The following is a 17,348-nucleotide window of genomic DNA, read 5'->3' as shown; positions in this document are numbered from 1 at the left end:
ATAATCGTCCTTTCCTTGAGACCCATCCCATCAGATAAGGAGGGCTATTAGTCCTCCAAAGGGAATGCCAAGTCTGGTACTTCTTGGTTCTACCTGAAACACAGAGCTGAGAAGGTTCAGCTAGGGAAGGTAGGACACCCTTCTGAGGCTAGGCTCAGAGCGATGGGCTAGAGTTCGAAGGCGGGACTGGGGGAAAAGGAGGGGGAGGCCAGTCCGAGAGAGCTGTAGGGGCGGGAGGGGGCTGAACCCTTCGGTCGAAGCCCAACGGGGAGGAGCTGCTGAGCTACCGCGCTCTGCTCATTCCTGGGCTGGAGCAGTGCAGGCGGAGCCCTTGAGAAGAGATGGACGTGAGCGGTCCCTTCAGCTGTCCCATCTGCCTAGAGCCACTACGGGAGCCCGTGACACTGCCCTGCGGTCACAACTTCTGCCTCGCCTGCCTGGAAGCGCTCTGGCCGCACCGCGGGCCCGGGGGACCCGGGGGATCCGGTGTCACTGCCCGCTGTCCACTGTGCCAGGAGCCCTTCCCCGACGGGCTGCAGCTGCGCAAGAATCACACGCTCTGCGAACTGCTGCAACTGCGCCAGTCTGGCCCCAGCCAGACCCCAGCCCCGGCCCCGGCCCCAAATCAAACCCCGACCCCGGAGCCCTCGGCGCCCTGCGCCCCAGAGCCGTGGCCGGAAGGCGAGGAGCCAGTGCGCTGTGACGCGTGCCCTGAGGGTGCGGCCCTTCCTGCGGCTCGATCCTGCCTCTCGTGTCTGGCCTCTTTCTGTACTGCCCACCTGAAGCCCCACGAGCGCAGCCCAGCCTTGCGCGGCCACCGCCTGGTACCTCCCTTGCGCCGGCTCGAGGAAAGCCTGTGTGCCCGGCACCTGCGGCCCCTGGAGCGCTACTGTCGAACTGAGCGAGTTTGCGTGTGCGACGCCTGTGCGGCCCAAGAACATCAAGGCCATGAGCTACTTTCTCTGGAGCAAGAGCGGGCTCTCCAAGAGGTAGAGGTCTAGGAGGCTTAGCTCTGTGGGAGGGAGCAGGCTGAGAGCGCTGAGTGGGGAAAGTGAAGTTCTAGAGGGGAGATTGGCGATTTTTGGCCGGGTGGCACAGGAGAAGCTCCTAACGGAAGCTTGGCAGAACTCTAAGAACTAAATGGGGGGAGCAGGAGATCCAGGAGTAGGAGAGGGCTGAGCTGAACACCTGGATCCCCAGTATAACCTGGTGGGAAGACTGGCAGGGAGGGGGCTTTGGTCTTGCTTCCAGCTTTCTGCTCTCTCCATATCTCTGAGCCACCCCAGCTCCCACAGACTTGGAGCACTGTTAGAACAGCCCAGGCTCCCGATGCCCTTCCTGGCCCAGAACCTGGAGCCTGAGTTGATCAGACTTTCTCCTGCTCCTTAGGGTCAGCAGTCTTGGGGGAATGGGATGTGGCTAGCTGGCAATGCTAGCCACAGATCCTCCGAGTCGAGGTGTCCTTGGGGTTCTTGGCGGGAGCATGTGTACAACCCCGCCCATTCTCTTCTTCCCTCTCTGAGCGCCTCTCTCCAGTCTCCTCTCCTCCCACCCCCTCCAATCCCGACCGTTTCCTTTGGCTTCCGTCCCAGTCTTGGCGCCTCTGGCCTCGGGATTTTCCGTCTCCTCCCTGGAGCGCCCACCACCTCCAGCCTGGAGGGAGTGACTCATTCCCCCCAAGGGTTTTGCATAGAATTCCCTGTTTGTAGAACTGGTTGGGGATACCAACTTCGTATATGGTAAACTTACCCCTCAAGACAACTTGCCAGGTGCTGTCCCCGCCCGTCCTACCCCTCCTCCCTTCAAATAGAGTCTAAGCGAGACTGGGTCTCTTGCCTCATACTTGCCCCCTTACCTACCACGGATTGGTCAGCGGCCAACAGACGGAGGAGGGGAAACGGGCGGATGACAACTGCATGCTTTTTGCTGCTGCGCTGGGCTGATCTTGAATATCAGGGAATTAGCTGGGAAGCCCCTCAGAGGTCATTTAGTCCTCCGGGTAACTAAAATGTTTTTGCCTTGACAACTTTTCTTACCTAGTATGACTTCATAGGAAACAGAAATTCACCATCTTCCTCTAGTCTCACCAATCTAGGGCAGCCTTTTCCTCCTCTGGATAACTCTAATTATTAGAAAGTTGTTTGCATTTTTGAATAATAACCCTAAATCCACCTCCCATCTCTTAGTTTACATTTTGTACTTGAAAAACAAGTCTAATAATTCCTTGTGTTCACATGACATTCCTTCAAATAAAGGAAATATTTGATGACTCTCCAGTTTTCTCTTCTCCAGACTAAACATCCTCTATTTCTTCATCAGGTCCTCATACAGGACGGTTTTCACCCTCCTACTTATTCTCCTCTAGCTGTATAATTACCCCACCCCCAGCTATCTATAGACACCTTCACCCCTGGACCCTGGAAGACCAAGTCTGTGTTAGCTCAATGGGTTCAGAGAAGGATGCTCTCTCCCTCAGGCTGAGAGCCCCGAGGTCCTGAGTGCTGCAGATGACCGCTTGGATGAGCTGGGTGCTAGTATCGCACAGTCTAGACGTACAGTAGCTCTCATAAAGGTAAGATTCCTAAGTCCCTTGAGACATTTGAATTCTGGAGAGGAGGTGGGGCTTGGGATACCATTTCTCCTTAATTTGACATTGACAATATCCAGGGTGGCATTCACCAAGCAAACTAGGCAGATCTCTGTGATGCCAAGTCTCTAACTAGGCAACCCTCTTTCTCTCTTCCCAAGTACAAATAGAGTAGATTTTCCCCAGATACATGCTGGGTCTGATCCAAGGCATAGTTACACAATCATGCCTTTCCATGTAGGTTGCTTAACTATTTTATTCTATGAGGAATTATGGGTTCAAGTCTATGCATAGTAGGAAGGCAAAAAATAATCTTAAAGTCACAGATTTATAGAGTTGGAAGAGACTTTAGAAATGATGTATTCCAGCCCCCTAGCAGAAATATGTGTTCCTGCCCAAGACCATAGAGTGTCAATCTAAAGATTAACTTTCCTCTTCTCCCTTCCCTTCTCCCCAACCCCAACTACGCAGAGTGCGGCACTGACTGAGAGGGTAAAGGTGAGCCAGTTGTTCACAGAAGCTATAGGTGCCCTCCAGGGCTTTCAGTCTGAAGTGATGGGCTTCATTGCTGAAGGGGAAGCTGTCATGCTAAGTCGGGCTCAGGGGGAACTGCGGCAGCAGGAGGAGCAGAGAACCCGACTGAGCTCCGCCCGACAGAACCTGAGTCAGGGCTCTGAAATTGATTCCATTAGTTTTCTCCAGGTGAGGAGGGGCAAGTCAGGAATAAGGGATGGAAGTTCTGGGAGGAGGAAACCGGGCCTGGAGGAAGAGGTACCCTAAGTACAGTGAACTGTGGAGTAATTTTGACTTACTGTTACCATTCTGGGTAGAAAGGGTAAGGAGACCAAGAAAGGAATCTGGGCTACCTAAATAGCAAAATCAGGAATAAGCAAGCTCTAAAACTATATGCCCTTGGAAACTGTACCCAGTGACCTGGCATTTTGGGCTGTACCCACTTTCTTGGTAAAAACTGATCCAACTTAGTTGTGGAAGGATTGGGCAAAGGAGGGGTTGTGGTAAACAATGTCTTAACCACTGTAACTGGCATTCTACCCTGGTATAGGAGCTTCTGGCACTGAAGTTGGCACTAGAGGAAGGGGGTAGCTCTGGGTCAGGCCCCCCAAAAGAACTGAGTTTTACCAAATCATCCCAAGCCGTGAAAGCTGTTAGAGACCTCCTGACTTTGGCCTGTGCTAACCAGTGGGAGTTTCTACAGGGGATGGTCAGGGATACAGACAATTCACAGAAGCTGGGTCTGGAAGGTGAGTGTCTTTCTCCCAAGGTGACTCATTTCTCATCCTTACCCCAGGTGACTCACCTCCTTTCTTCCCCCCACTTCTCTCCCCTCCAGTGCCCACCCAGGAGCTGAGGATGGAAACTTCCTAGTACAGGGTGGAGCTGGAGCCATAGCTACACTTGGAACTTTATCCCTGGCTAAGGATAGAATAGGGATGGGCCCCCAAGGGAGGGGCTGGATGGGGGTAGCGACAGGGAGTACTTAAAGGAAATTTAACCCCTTAGAACTCTTCTTCAGTAGCAAGAAAGGATTGTCCTAGCGCAGGGGTGGGGGACCTGCAGCCTTGAGGCTTCATGTGGCCCTCTAGGTCCTGAAATGTGGCCCTTTGACTGATTCCAAACAAATTTGTTCAGTGAAGTTTGGATTCAGTCAAAGGGCTGCACCTGAGGACGTAGAGGGTCACATGTGGCCTTGAAGCCACAGGTTCCCTACCCCTGTCCCAGCCTGTCTTTCCTCAAAGACCTTCTGAGTTGTTGAACTAAGAAGAAGGTAGGAAGAAGGGTGGCTGGAAGCAACAGATCTGAAACACAGAAGCTGGGATTTCATTTATAAATGGGACAGGATGTCTTAACCCATCCCCAAACCCTCATCCCTGCTGGCCCCTGATGTGGATACAAATGTGCCCTAAAGGTTGAGCTGCCCTTTCCCTGGTTTATCCTCTAAAGGTGCCCTAAAAATCTCCCCTTAACTTGGAATACCATAAAACTTCCCCCTTATCCTGGACCATGGAATTCCTTGTCTCCCCTCCTCCATCCTAGGTCATAAGTTTCCCTTAACCCCATCTTTATAAGAACAAGCCCCTGTCCCTCTGTAATTTGCTAGTCCAAATTGCTAGCCCTTCTTCTGGGGCTAGCTCAGTGCTTTTGCATCAGTAAAGCTTCCCTTGGTTAGGAGAAAATTGTCTAAGTGAATTCTTTCACATCTGAACCTGCTGTACCAATTCTAAGCCTCGTCAGCTCCTGCCTCCACCATTTGACATAACCACTCTTGGCGCTGGGCTCTGGCAGGGGAAGCGTGAATGCTGATATAGCCTTGACAAGACCACTTAATCAGCTAAGCTCAGAAGATTATTATAGGATTATAAGATATATTACAGATCATGTGATAATAATGATCATCATCATCACAGTCTAGCACTTTGAGGTTTGCAGTGTTTTCTATATGTTATCTCATTTGATCCACACAACAACCCTCCGAGGGAAAGGTAGGAAAACCCACAGCTGACAGAGGTTAAGTGACTTGCCCAGGGAAACACAACTAGGAAGGATTTGAACTGGGGTCTTCCTAACTCCAAGTCCAGCGTTCTGCCTACTATGTTCCCTCCCTTGCCCTCCCCTCCCCTCCCTTCCCCTCCCCTTCCCTCCCCTCTCCTCTCCTCTGCCTTTAGTCCCACCCTTACATCTTGCAGAAGAAACTGAGGTCCTGAGAAGTGAAAGTGATTGACCACACAGATATTGAGCAACAGGCAGAATTTGAACTCAGGTGCTCTCCCTCCAAATTCAGTATTCTGTACGTTCTTTCTTGTAGCAATACATGCTCCTCCCTCTTTCCTTTCCTTCCTTCTTTCCTGCTTCCCTCTTCAGAGGTTCCCAAAGTGGACGATATCACCCCCGGGGGATACTGGATTGATCCAGGGTGGGAGGTGGTAGTAGCCTTGGGTGCAACTGGGGGGCACTGAATAAAAATAAGAGGGCAGTAGAAGCATAAGGAAAGAAGAGAAGAAAATTTTGAAAAACCATTTATACATGTTTCATCTGTTGTATAATAAAGTTAAAGTTGTAATGATTACATTATTTTCCAAATAAACACACAAAATGCAAGTTATAAACAATCTGACAGGTCTTAACAAGCAAGCGTTAGCAGGTGAGCATGTTGTTCATGTAATGACTTGTTTACTATTGTTTGCTAATCATACTATTGACCCTATCAGTTGCATGATGCAATATTGTATTGTCAAAATTTCAGTGCAAGGAAAAAACCACAAATTTAAATTATTCAATTTAAGATGTGTCATTAAAAAATTTATATATTTTTTGAAATGATGAAAATTTCAAAAAAAAATAAAGAGTTAAAGAAAGATTTCCAGGGGGTTGCTGCGTAATTTTTTTAAAAAGGGATGGTAGGCCAAATAAGTTTGGTATCTGTGCTCTAAATATCAAGTAGATGCCTCAAGAAGTGGCTCAGGAAGGGAATGGTCTACCTAACCCAGTCTAGGAAGAGTATTTCATTAATAATCCTGTTCTTGATGGTTGGCTGTGTGTCAGTCAAACACACAGAACAGTCAGCTGGTCAATCATTCGCCAATAGTTAGCATGAAACGTATCCACTCTGAATTTTGTTTCTTTTGTTGGTTAGTCAGTGTTGAGCAAAATAGTATTTTAGAGAATGTCTGCACAAACCGCTTCCCTACCATCTTCTGCATTGTCTTGGACCAAACCCTTTACTTTCCTTTTTCCTGTAGCTGATGGAGAATCTCAAGATCCTGATAGCACCAATGGTCTGGAGAGTGAGGAGTCAAGAGACTACTTTCTTAAGTGTGAGTGTTTGCCTGGCCCCAGGCCTCTGAGGCATTCGTTACTCATGGGAGTGTTAGGACTAACTCTGGGGCCCTGGGGTCAGACTGACAGGCTTCCTAGCTGCTTTGCTACTGATTCAGAGGGTTGTTTGTCTCAGGTGTTGAGAGAGTGATGTGGAGATAACCAGTATTCCTCATGTGTTTGGAGGGTGTGGGTGGAAATGGAGGATTGAATCCCTGCTATATGAAAACCTGATTCTGTCTCTGTGCTGTCTTGATCTTTTTGTGTGTCTGTCTGTCTGTCTGTCTCTCTCTCCCCTGGGGGCCAGTTGCCTTCATTGTAGACCTGGACAGTGACACGGCAGATAAGTTCCTGCAGCTGTTTGGGACAAAGGGCGTGAAGAGGGTGCTGTGCCCCATCAGCTACCCTGAGTCTCCCATGCGCTTCACCCACTGTGAGCAGGTGCTGGGAGAGGGCAGCTTGGACCGAGGCACCTACTACTGGGAAGTGGAGATCATCGAGGGATGGGTCAGCGTGGGCGTCATGGCTGAAGACTTCTCTCCCCGAGAGCCCTATGATCGAGGCCGGCTGGGCCGAAATGCATACTCTTGCTGCCTGCAATGGAACGGACGAAACTTTTCTGTCTGGTTTTATGGGCTGGAGGCACCCCTTCCTCACCCCTTCTGCCCCACTGTGGGGGTCTGCCTGGAATATGCTGACCGGGCTCTGGCTTTCTATGCTGTGAAGGATGGGAAAGTGAGCCTCTTGCAAAGGCTGCGGGCCTCAAAACCCCGCCGAGGTGGGTCCCCTCCTTCCGCCTCGTCCTCCTTCCAAAACAGGCTAGACAATCACTTTCCCAACCTGTTCACCCACAGGCTCAAGCCAGCTTTCTTTCTGGAGAGTGTGGATGCACACTTACAAATTGGGCCCCTCAAGAAGTCATGTATCTCTGTACTAAAGAGGAGGTGATGCTGGGAAGGAGGGATTCCCCTCCTTCCCCTTTCATTCCCAGGGGGGTGCTCTGAGCACTTCCTGGTGATACCCACGGGAAAATTGCCAGCGTTATATTTAATACACCTATACCCATCCCCATCCCTGGAGGCAGGTTTTGAAAGCCCCTGTCCTTACCCTCCCTTTCTCCCTCACCTCCTCCACTGACAGTCTCCCTTGGGACCTTAGGTGGCTAGCATCATGCAGCTGTGTGACTATTAAACATGGTTCCTGCCATGCCCAATGAGAACCAGGAAGGGATTAGCCACCCTGCCAAGCCTTCTCTAATTCTCCAGAGTGACCTTGTCTACCCTCATCCTTTATCACTGTGGGAGTCTTCAGCCTAAACCAAAAGTTACCCTGAGAGTCCAGACCTTCCTTGTCACATTCCTTTCCATTTTTCCCCTTCCCTCCCTACAATGTTCCTGACTTCCACAAGCTCCTGTCTTTGTTGTGTTACTATCTGCTTTTCCCTTTGGAATTTTGATGAAGACAACCTACACCACACTGCGCTTAGGAGGAAGGAAGAGGGAGGGGACAGAACTGAGCTCTGTTTGGTGAGCCTGCCCTTAAAGCAGGAAAGAGATATCGAGCTACAGCCCTAAAATGTCCCTTCAGGAACATAAGGGACCTGGAAAAGAGGGGAAATTTCTCTGCCTTCCCTCCCACCTGTCTGTTCTCTCCAGCTACAATTCTGGGCAGGGGCAGCCAGAGGTAACCTCCTTACCTCCCTCCCCTGGGTCCTGACCACAGCAATCCATTTTGGGTACTAGAAGTATTTGCTTTGGAAAGGTTGGGTTCCCACCAGCTATTTTCATCCCTCTTGCCGTAGCATAGTTCCAAACCTTTCTTTCTCTTGGCCTTGCCCAAAATCAAACACAGACACCATTCTCAACAGCTGGAATGGGCCTCTGGAGACTGGGCTGTCCTGGCATTGGGCAAAGAGTCTGTCCTACTGTGACAAATGTGCCCCAATGGCTGGGACAGAGTCTGTGGCTCAGACTGGCACACACACACACAACTTCCCAAGGGAAATACCTAAGACAGCCTGTGTATCAGTGTATCTGCAATAAAGGGAAGTACACAATCTTTGTGGTTGTCTTTACGTCTTGTACCCTAATGCCCAGAGAGCCCTAGATTCACCAACAGAAGTACTGGAAGTTCTGCACATTTGGAGCACTATTCACTATCTTTTTTTGTTTGTTTTTTTCAAGAATGTGTTGCTTGGAGCCAAGGAAGTAAAAGTGGCCAGGATACCTAACTCCATTCCCCAGTCTTTCCCTATAATATAGGGATGTCTGGATGCAGGTTTGGGCAACACCAGGCAGAAGCAAGAGAGAAGGGGAGCCACGGGAACTCTAGCCCTGCCAGCTGCTGAGGTCAGGCAGGACAATAGCAGGGTTATGTGGAACAGAGACACACAACAAAGCCATACAAGTCCTGGTGCTTCCCTGCCAGCTAAAAATAGGTCCCCTTACAGCATTCCCAGCCATTCATTTCTTGCCTAAGTTACGGGATGTTGTCTTTTTGGGTGGGGCCCCATTGCTCCTTCCTACAGTGGATCTGAACATGGTTCCCTTGACAACCCCATGTTCTTACTCTAACAATGAAAATTGATGTTATTCCAAGGGCCTGGAGCACTATTTCCACTCTTTCCACTAAGTGTCCTATATTCTCTGGATCTATGTGTGCAGTCCTGGACATGAATCAGGGGTTGGCGTATAACAGGAGGACTTAGGCTCCCTTTTCTCACATGCTCAGCTCAATATATATTCTCACCCCAGTTCCCTGGGTGGAGAGCAAAAGGTACTCAATTACAATGTAAATCAAGTATGGGACAGATTTTTTTTTCATATACTCAAATGCTAAACACAAAAAGCTCTCTATCTTAAATAATGAGTGGGTCAAACAACAAATCATAGAAATACTCAATAACTTCATTCATGAGAATGACAATAAATGAGACAACCTATCAAAACTTATAGGGTACAGCAAAAAGGAAGTTTTATATCTGAATGCTTACATGAATAAAATAAAGAGGAGATCAATGAATTGGGCATGCAACTGAAAAAGATAGAGAAAGAACAAACTGAAAATTCCCAATTAAATACCAAATTAAAAATACTGAAAACCAAAGGAGAGATTAATAAAACTGAAATTAAAAAACCATTGAACTAATAAAACTAAGAGCTGGTTTTATGGAAAAAAAAAACAAAATTGATAAATCTTTGGTCAACTTGATTAAAAAAAAGAAAGAAGAAAACCAAATTACCAGTATCGAAAATGAAAAGAGTGAATTCACCCCCAATGAAGAGGAAATTAAAACAATAATTAGAAATTATTTTGCCCAACTGCATGCTTATGAATTTGACAATGTTAGTGAAATGAATGTATGTTTACAAAAATAAAAACTGCCCAGAGTAACAGAAGAGGAAGTAAAATACTTAATCCCATCTCAGAAAGAGAAATTGAACAAGTCATCAATGAGCTTCCTAGGAAAAAATCTCCAGGGCCAGATGGATTTACAAGCAAATTCTATCAAATATTTAAAGAACAGTCAATTCCAATACTACATAGATTATTTGGGAAAATTGACAAAGAAGGAGTCCTACCAAATTCTTTTCATGATACAAATATGGTGCTGATACCTAAACCAGGAAGAGCCAAAACAGAGAAAGAAAATTATAGACCAATTTCTCTAATGAATATAGATGCAAAAATTTTAAATAAGATATTAGCAAAAAGATTATAGCAACTTATCATGAGAATAATACACTTTGATCAGATAGGATTTATACCAGGAATGCAGGCCTGGTTTAATACTAGGAAAATATCAGCATAGTTGATCATATCAATAACAAAACTAACAGAAGCCATATGATTACCTCAATAGATGCAGAAAAAGCTTTTGACAAAATACTACCTATTGCTATTGAAAACACTGGAAAGCATAGGAATAAATGGAACTTTCCATAAAATAATAAGTAGTATCTACCTAAAACCATCAGCAAGCATCATATGTAATGTGGTCAAGCTAGATGCATTTCCAATAAGATCAGGGGTGAAACAAGGATGCCCATTATCACTCTTATCACAATTATGGTACAAGAAATGTTAGCTTTAGCAATAAGAGAAGAAAAAGAAATAGAAGGAATTAAAATAGGCAAAGAAGAAACCAAATTATCACTCTTTGCAGATGATATGATGATATACTTAGGGAATCCAAGAGAATCAAGTAAAAAACTACTTGAAATAATAAACAATTTTATCAAAGTTGTAAGATACAAAATAAATCCACATAAATCACTTGCCTTTCTAGATATTACTAACAAAACTCAATAGCAAGAAATAGAAAGAGAAATCTCATTTAAAGTTACTGTAGGCACCATGAAATATTTGGGAGTCTACCTACCAAAACAAACCCAGGGACTATATGAACACAATTACAAAACACTTTCTGCATAAATAAAGTCAGATCTAAATAACTGGAAAAACATCAGTTGCTCGTGGGTAGGTTGAAGTAAATATAATAAAAATGACAATTCTACTTACTAATTAATTTACTTATTCAGTGCCATGCCAATCAAACTACCAAAAATTATTTTATAGTCAGAAAAATAATATCAAAATTGATCTGAAAGAACATAAGGTCCAGAATATCAAGGGAATTAATGAAAAGAAATGCTAGGGAAGTTAGCCTAGCTATACCAGATCTTAAATTGTATTATAAAGCAACAATCATCAAACCACTTGATAGTGGCTAAGAAATAGAGGGGTAGATCAGTGGAATAGGTTAGGCACACAACACAGAGTAGTCAATGACCATAGTCATTATAACCCAACGATCCCAACTTCTGGGATAAGAACTCACTTTTTGGCAAAAATTGCTGGGAAAATGAGATAACAGTGTGGCAGAAACTGCGCATAGACCAATGCCTGACACTATATCCCAGAATAAAGTCCAAATGAGTACATGATCTAGGTATAAAGTCTGATACTATAAACAAATTAGGGGAGTAAGGAATAGTTTATTTGTCAGATTTATGGAGAATGGAGGAATTTATCACCAAACTAGAGATAGAGAACATTATGAAATGCAAAATGGATAACTTTGACTACATTAAATTGCAAAGTTTTTGCACAAATAAAACCAATGCAACCAAGATTAGGAGGAATCAGAAAACTGGAAAAGAATTTTTACAACTAGTGTCTGTGATGTTGGCCTCATTTCTAAAATACAGAGAGAACTGAGTCAAATTTACAAGAATATAAGTCATTCCCCAATTGATAGTCAAAGGATATGAACAGGAAGTTTTCAGGGGAAGAAATGAAAAGAAAAAAATGTTCTAAATTCCTATTGATTAGAGATGCAAATCAAAACAAGTCTGAGGTACCACCACATGACACCTATCAGATTGGCTAACGTGACAAAACAAGAAAGTGATAAATGTTGGAGAAGATGTGGGAGAGTTGGAACACTAATTTATTGTTGGTGGAGCTGTGAGCTGATCCAGCCATTCTGGAGAGCAATTTGGAACTATGCCCAAAGGGCTACAAAAATGTGCACACCCTTTGACCCAGTACTACTGCTTCTAGGGCTGCATCCTAAAGAAATCATCAAAAAATAAAAAGGACCCACATGTACAAAAATATTTTTAGCACTTCTTTTTGTGGTGGCCAAGAACTGGAATTTGAGGGGATGTCCATCAAATGGGGAATGGATGAACAAGTTGTGGTATATGGATGTAATGGAATACTATTGTGCTATAAGAAATGAGTAACAGGCACACTTCAGAAAAACTTGGATAGATTTATATGAACTGATGGTGAGTGAAGTGAGCAGAGCCAGGAGAACATTATACATAGTAACAGCCACAGTGTTCAAGGACTGTTTTTGATAGTAGACTTAGCCTTTCATAGCAATGCAAGGACTTAAAACATTTCCCATGGACTCATGACGCAAAATGCCATCCACATCCAGAGAAAGAACAATGGATTTGGAATGCAGAATGAAACAGACTATTTTCTCTTTTGTTATGTTTTGTTTTGTTTTATTTTTTCCCATGGTTTCTCCCATCTGTTTTAAATCTTCTATGCAACATGACTAATGAGAAAATATGTTTAATAAGAATATTTGTGTTGAACCCATATAAGATTGCATGTCATCTAGGGGAGGGAGAAAGAAGGGAGGGGAAAAAATTTAAAACTTATGGAAGTGATTTTTGAAAACTGAAAACAAATTAATAAATTTGGGAAAAGAAAATAAGCTCTCAGTCGATGTAAAACCACAATGACTCCAAGTGATAACAGGTTTATAAGCCTTAGCATGTAAATAAATAAACATGTCTCTGGCAAAAAAAAAAAGTTCTCATGAGTGCACATTGTCAAAAACTAAAGCTGACTAAACAAGACACGTGTCAATAATAACTGGTGTTCTACTCTTTCGGGACGGTTAGCTTAAATCACATAAGAACGGAAAGTAGTTTGTAGAACTGTTGAATAGACATTGATGTGTTTCACCCTGAGGCTCCATCCAGTGCGCTCAAAGTCCGAGACTGCGGGGCAGCCAGATCAGGGCTCCGGCTTCTCTTCTTGTCGGTGGTCATGTTCTCTAATGCAGAAACATCCTCTGCCACCAATTAGCCCTACCCAGTGGCTTCCAGGATCTCTAGATCTCTTGAACTCATTAGGTTTCCTCCAGACTTGATCACACGCATCGCACGTCCAACGTTCAATCTACTAGACTCAGACAAAGAAACAGAAGCAGTAACCTGACATCCACTCTCAGGTTTGCCTGGACAGGGCATATGCTTTTAATAGCTACCTTCTCTGCCTTTCCTCATTTCTGCTGGGATGGAAGGAAAATGCCTCCCTCTCCGGGAGAGCTCCTTGCCACATGGAAAGAGCCCAGGGAAGAGAGCTGGGGTGGAGTCACCCCTCTGAAAGGTCCATTGAGTCATCATCATCATCTCTCCCCGCCAAGAAGAAAGTGTCCTTGGGTACTGAGTCACCAGAAAGGGGCAGGGGCATCGCCCCCAAAGTCCTCCGGGAAAAAGAGCCTGCAGTTGTGAATATGCCCTGCTGGACCCTTGGTGATATTACGTGGCCCCCTGAAATACCTGTTCATTAACACCTGGAATGAATCCCTTTCCAGAGACCCTTTTCACTTTATAAGTGAGAGTAAAATGTAAAGTGGAAGGGATTTTTGTTGTATAGTCTTAACGGACGGTCAGGACTGGTTGATATCAGAACGCAGGTCTCCTAACTCCTAGGGCTCTTTGTCAATCATTTCAATCGGATCCTACTCTTTGTGACCTCATTGGGGGTTTTCTTGGCAGGGATACTGGAGTGATTCTGACATTTTCCTTCTCCAACTCATTTTACAGATGAGGAAACTGAGGCATACGGGGTTAAGTGGTTTCTCCGGGGTCATACAGCTAGTAAGTGTCTGTCTGGTCAAATTTGAACTCAGGTTCAGGTCAGCCCTCGATCCACCGCGTCACTTAGCGGCCTCATAATAAGTGCTAAATAAATGCCTAACTGATTCATAAGGGGATTGAATCTAGTTACTTCCAGTTATATATATATAAAACCGTTCACTATTACATATAACCAGCAGGAGGTGCCCGAGAGCTCGGTGGCCTGAGTTGTCAGTCCAAGCCAGACTAAGCCGAGACCCACGGAGCATGCCCTTCCATTTTCATCTCCACGGCGTCCCCCACCCCCACCCCACCCCCGCTTTCCTCTTCAGCCTGGGTTCCAGTCCAGCTGGGGTTTTCTGGACAAAGTAGATGTCAGTTTCTTTCCCAGTCTCCTGTCTCCGCTCTCCCCTTTACTGGGCCCATGTGCACTACAAGTATCTGGCTCTTCCTCAAGTGAACTATTGTCCCCTTAATGCTTGGATCCCCAGCCAGAGGCCTTTCTCTGGCAGCGTTAACTTAAACACAAAGCCCGGACTCGAAATCTGCTGCACCTCCCAGGGTTTCGGACTCCCGCAGTTCCCACGGTCACTGCTAGCATTCAAGTGAGCACAACTGGCCGCGCTTCAGTGACCATTATGTAGACCCACATGCACCGAGAAAGCCTTTAAAGCCATATGGCGTGCAGACCCGGCAGTTCTACCAGCTGCGCTGCGCTGCTGCTTCAAGGGAGCAGGGAATGAGACTGAGGAGCGAGGAGCGCGGTGATGGGACCCTCTCCTGTCAGTTCTCCACTGGGGATCGTGGAAAGCCAGGGAATAACCCGGCCAGCTAAAAGCAGCCTCAGCACAGCTTTCTGCATCCCTGAAAGTCTCCGGCTGCTCTAAGGATTCAGTCCCTGGGAGTGGTGATGCTTGATATCACCAGCTCAACCTGAGTTGAGTCTATGCAGGCTCACACTGGGCTGGCACCGAAGGACTATGTTTTCTCCATCTGTCCACTAGGTCACAGTCTCTTTTTTTCCCCCTCTTTGCTTTTCTCTCCCCTCTCCACCCTTCTCCTTTCTCTTGTTTTTTCCTACTTGTTTGCTGGGCTTTTTCTCTATCCACCAGCTCCCTTCTATGTAAGACTCAAAACCAGAATTCTGAGTAGTTTGCTATAAAGCTAAATCTGAAACCCCTCAGAGCTGAGAGAGCCCAGGAAAGGGATCTTCCCTGCTCACAGGCTGCTCTATCTGCTGGCTCCAAAGCTGTTTTCCAAGGAGTCCCCTGCCAAAAGTTAGTTACATGTTTTGTTTTAAAAAAAAAAAAAAGATTTTTGGGAACCGTTCACTATTTTATAATATTTATACAGGAAATATGCGTTCTAAGTTTCAAAGAACCTACTTATAAATCAAATCACAAGCTAGAGAATGTCCTATCCTTTCTCCATCACACTGGACTTGGGAGAGGGACCAAAAGGGAGGAAGAAAGTTTCTTCTCCTCTGTTCTTTTTTTCCTCCTCTTCTAGCTCAATGAACTTTTTTTAAAAATTCAATTTAGTTTTTTTTCAGATCCACATTCAGAATGTCCCTCCCAGTCCAACACTCCTTTGAGAAAGAAAGAAAAGCAAAACCTATCACAAACATATATGGTCTAGCAAAATAAATTTTTGATTACCTCTAAAAAAAAAATCTCAGTCTATACTTTGAGTCCATCACCTCCTTATTAGGAAGTGAGGCAGCTAGGTGGTAGAGCAGATAGCAAGCCAGCCTGGGAATCAGAAAGACTTGAGTTCAAATCTAACCATAGAGATATAGCTTTGTGAACCTAGGTAAGTCATTCTCAACTGCAAAATGAGGATAAAAATCGCACCTACCTCCCAGAGTGGCTGTGAGGATCAAATGAAACAGGAATCATAAAGTATTTAGCATAGTGCCTGGCACATAGTAATTGCTATCGAAATGTTAGCTATTATTGTTGTAAATCATTATTATCAGGAAGTAACATATTTTATCATAAATCCTCTGCAATTGTGGTTGGTCATTGCATGGATCAGAGATCCTCAGTCTTCCAAAACTGCAGGAATCCATAAGATCAAAAACGTTTTCATAATAATATTAAGAAATTATCTGCCAATTAAAATATTCCTTCCTTTTCCAGCTACATATCTGGCAAGGTCAACCAAAACTCAAACTGCAACTAATTGAACACAAAGCAGAAGTAAGAATGTAGCTTTCTTCTTTTAAGCAAAACAGTGAATAGATTTGACAAAAATATGCAAAATAATGTAATTCTCATTAAATTTTTTATTTTGGAAAATACAGTTAGAGTTATTTTTCATAAATAGTTATTTTTCACAAAAATATCTTAGGTTAAAATGTAATGGATTTATATTCTTATCTTAATATTTTTAAATGTTTTTCAGTTTTAATTTTTAATATAAATATCAATAGATATAAGCCACATTTTGTTTATAAAAGCTTTTTGAGCTTCTCAATAATTTTTAAGAGTACAAAAGGGTCTTGAGACCCAAAAGTTTTAGTACTGTTAGTCTAGGTAGTAAAACTTCAATTACCCTCCTTCAGTTGTCCAAGTTTTTCTGTTTCCCATGGAGTTCAGTTGGTGTTTCTTTGTGTTTTTTTAAGTGCCATCAAGGTGGGTTGGCCTAATGCCCAGAAAGGTTTCAAAAGCCTCAGATCTGGATAAGCTGGATGGTTTCCTATACTCCTTTCCTACATTGATTGAAGTAAGTCGTGTTTTATTCACATTCAGTAAGAGATGTGAATTTTAGAGCACTAGATGAGGAATCTTGACCCTTTTTCTTTGAGGGAGTCAAAGGATTGATTTTTAAAAAATTGTTTGACACTGATGAATTGTAGGTAAAACTGTGAACTGGTCTTGTCACTGAGGAAAACAATTTAGAACTAAGCCCCAAAAGTCACTAAACTGGGCACACCCTTTGACTCAGCAATACTACAATTAGGTCTATACCCTAAAGAGATTGAACAAAGAGGGAAAAGATCCATACATATAATAAGATTTCTAGTTCTTTTTGAAGTGACAGAGAACTAGAAACCAAGGGGGTGCCCATCAACCAGGGAGTGGCAGTATGTGACTGTAATAAAATACTATTGTTCTATAAGAAATGAAGAAACCGGGCAATTAGGTGGCACAACAAATAGAGCACCAGCCCTGAAGTCAGGAGGACCTGAGTTCAAATTTGACCTCAGACACTTGACACTTACTAACTGTGTGACCTTGGGCCAGTCACTTAACCCCAATTGCCTTGCCTTCTCCCCTCCAAAAAAAATGAGGAAAGGAATAGTTTCAGAAGAACCTGTAAAGATTTGTACGAACTGATGCAGAATCAAGTGAGTAGAATGAGGGGAACAATTTATACAAAAACAAAATTGTGCAGACAACAACTTCAAAAGACTAATGATACAATAAGCAATCATAGTTAGAAAGAGCTGATGAATTATACTATAGCCACCTCCTGGCTAAGAAGTGATTTAAGATTCAAGATGCAGAATGAGGCAACCATTTTGGGATGATGTT

At 44.4% G+C, this 17,348-nt stretch overlaps 1 protein-coding gene across 1 annotated transcript; it reads left to right on the top strand.

The window, feature by feature from the left end:
* Positions 1-300: 300 nt before the first annotated feature.
* TRIM47 (tripartite motif containing 47) lies at positions 301-8,477 on the top strand. Its single transcript, XM_072645677.1, has 6 exons — positions 301-989; positions 2,477-2,572; positions 3,059-3,289; positions 3,651-3,849; positions 6,346-6,420; positions 6,729-8,477. The coding sequence occupies exons 1-6, from the start codon at positions 342-344 to the stop codon at positions 7,367-7,369; spliced, it is 1,890 nt and encodes a 629-aa protein (XP_072501778.1). The 5' UTR covers positions 301-341; the 3' UTR covers positions 7,370-8,477.
* Positions 8,478-17,348: the final 8,871 nt, after the last annotated feature.

Source organism: Notamacropus eugenii, chromosome 2 (assembly GCF_028372415.1).
Source record: "Notamacropus eugenii isolate mMacEug1 chromosome 2, mMacEug1.pri_v2, whole genome shotgun sequence".
Lineage (NCBI taxonomy): Eukaryota > Metazoa > Chordata > Mammalia > Diprotodontia > Macropodidae > Notamacropus > Notamacropus eugenii.
Note: the sequence above shows the minus strand (reverse complement) of the source record. Positions and strands in the feature narration are given on the sequence as shown.

Coding starts and splice junctions, on each gene's coding strand:
- TRIM47 (XM_072645677.1), top strand. CDS start 342: ATGGACGTGAGCGGTCCCTTCAGCTGTCCCATCTGCCTAGAGCCACTA. Junction 990..2,476: donor AAGAGCGGGCTCTCCAAGAG/GTAGAGGTCTAG, acceptor TCTCTCCCTCAG/GCTGAGAGCCCCGAGGTCCT. Junction 3,850..6,345: donor ACAGAAGCTGGGTCTGGAAG/GTGAGTGTCTTT, acceptor TTTTTCCTGTAG/CTGATGGAGAATCTCAAGAT.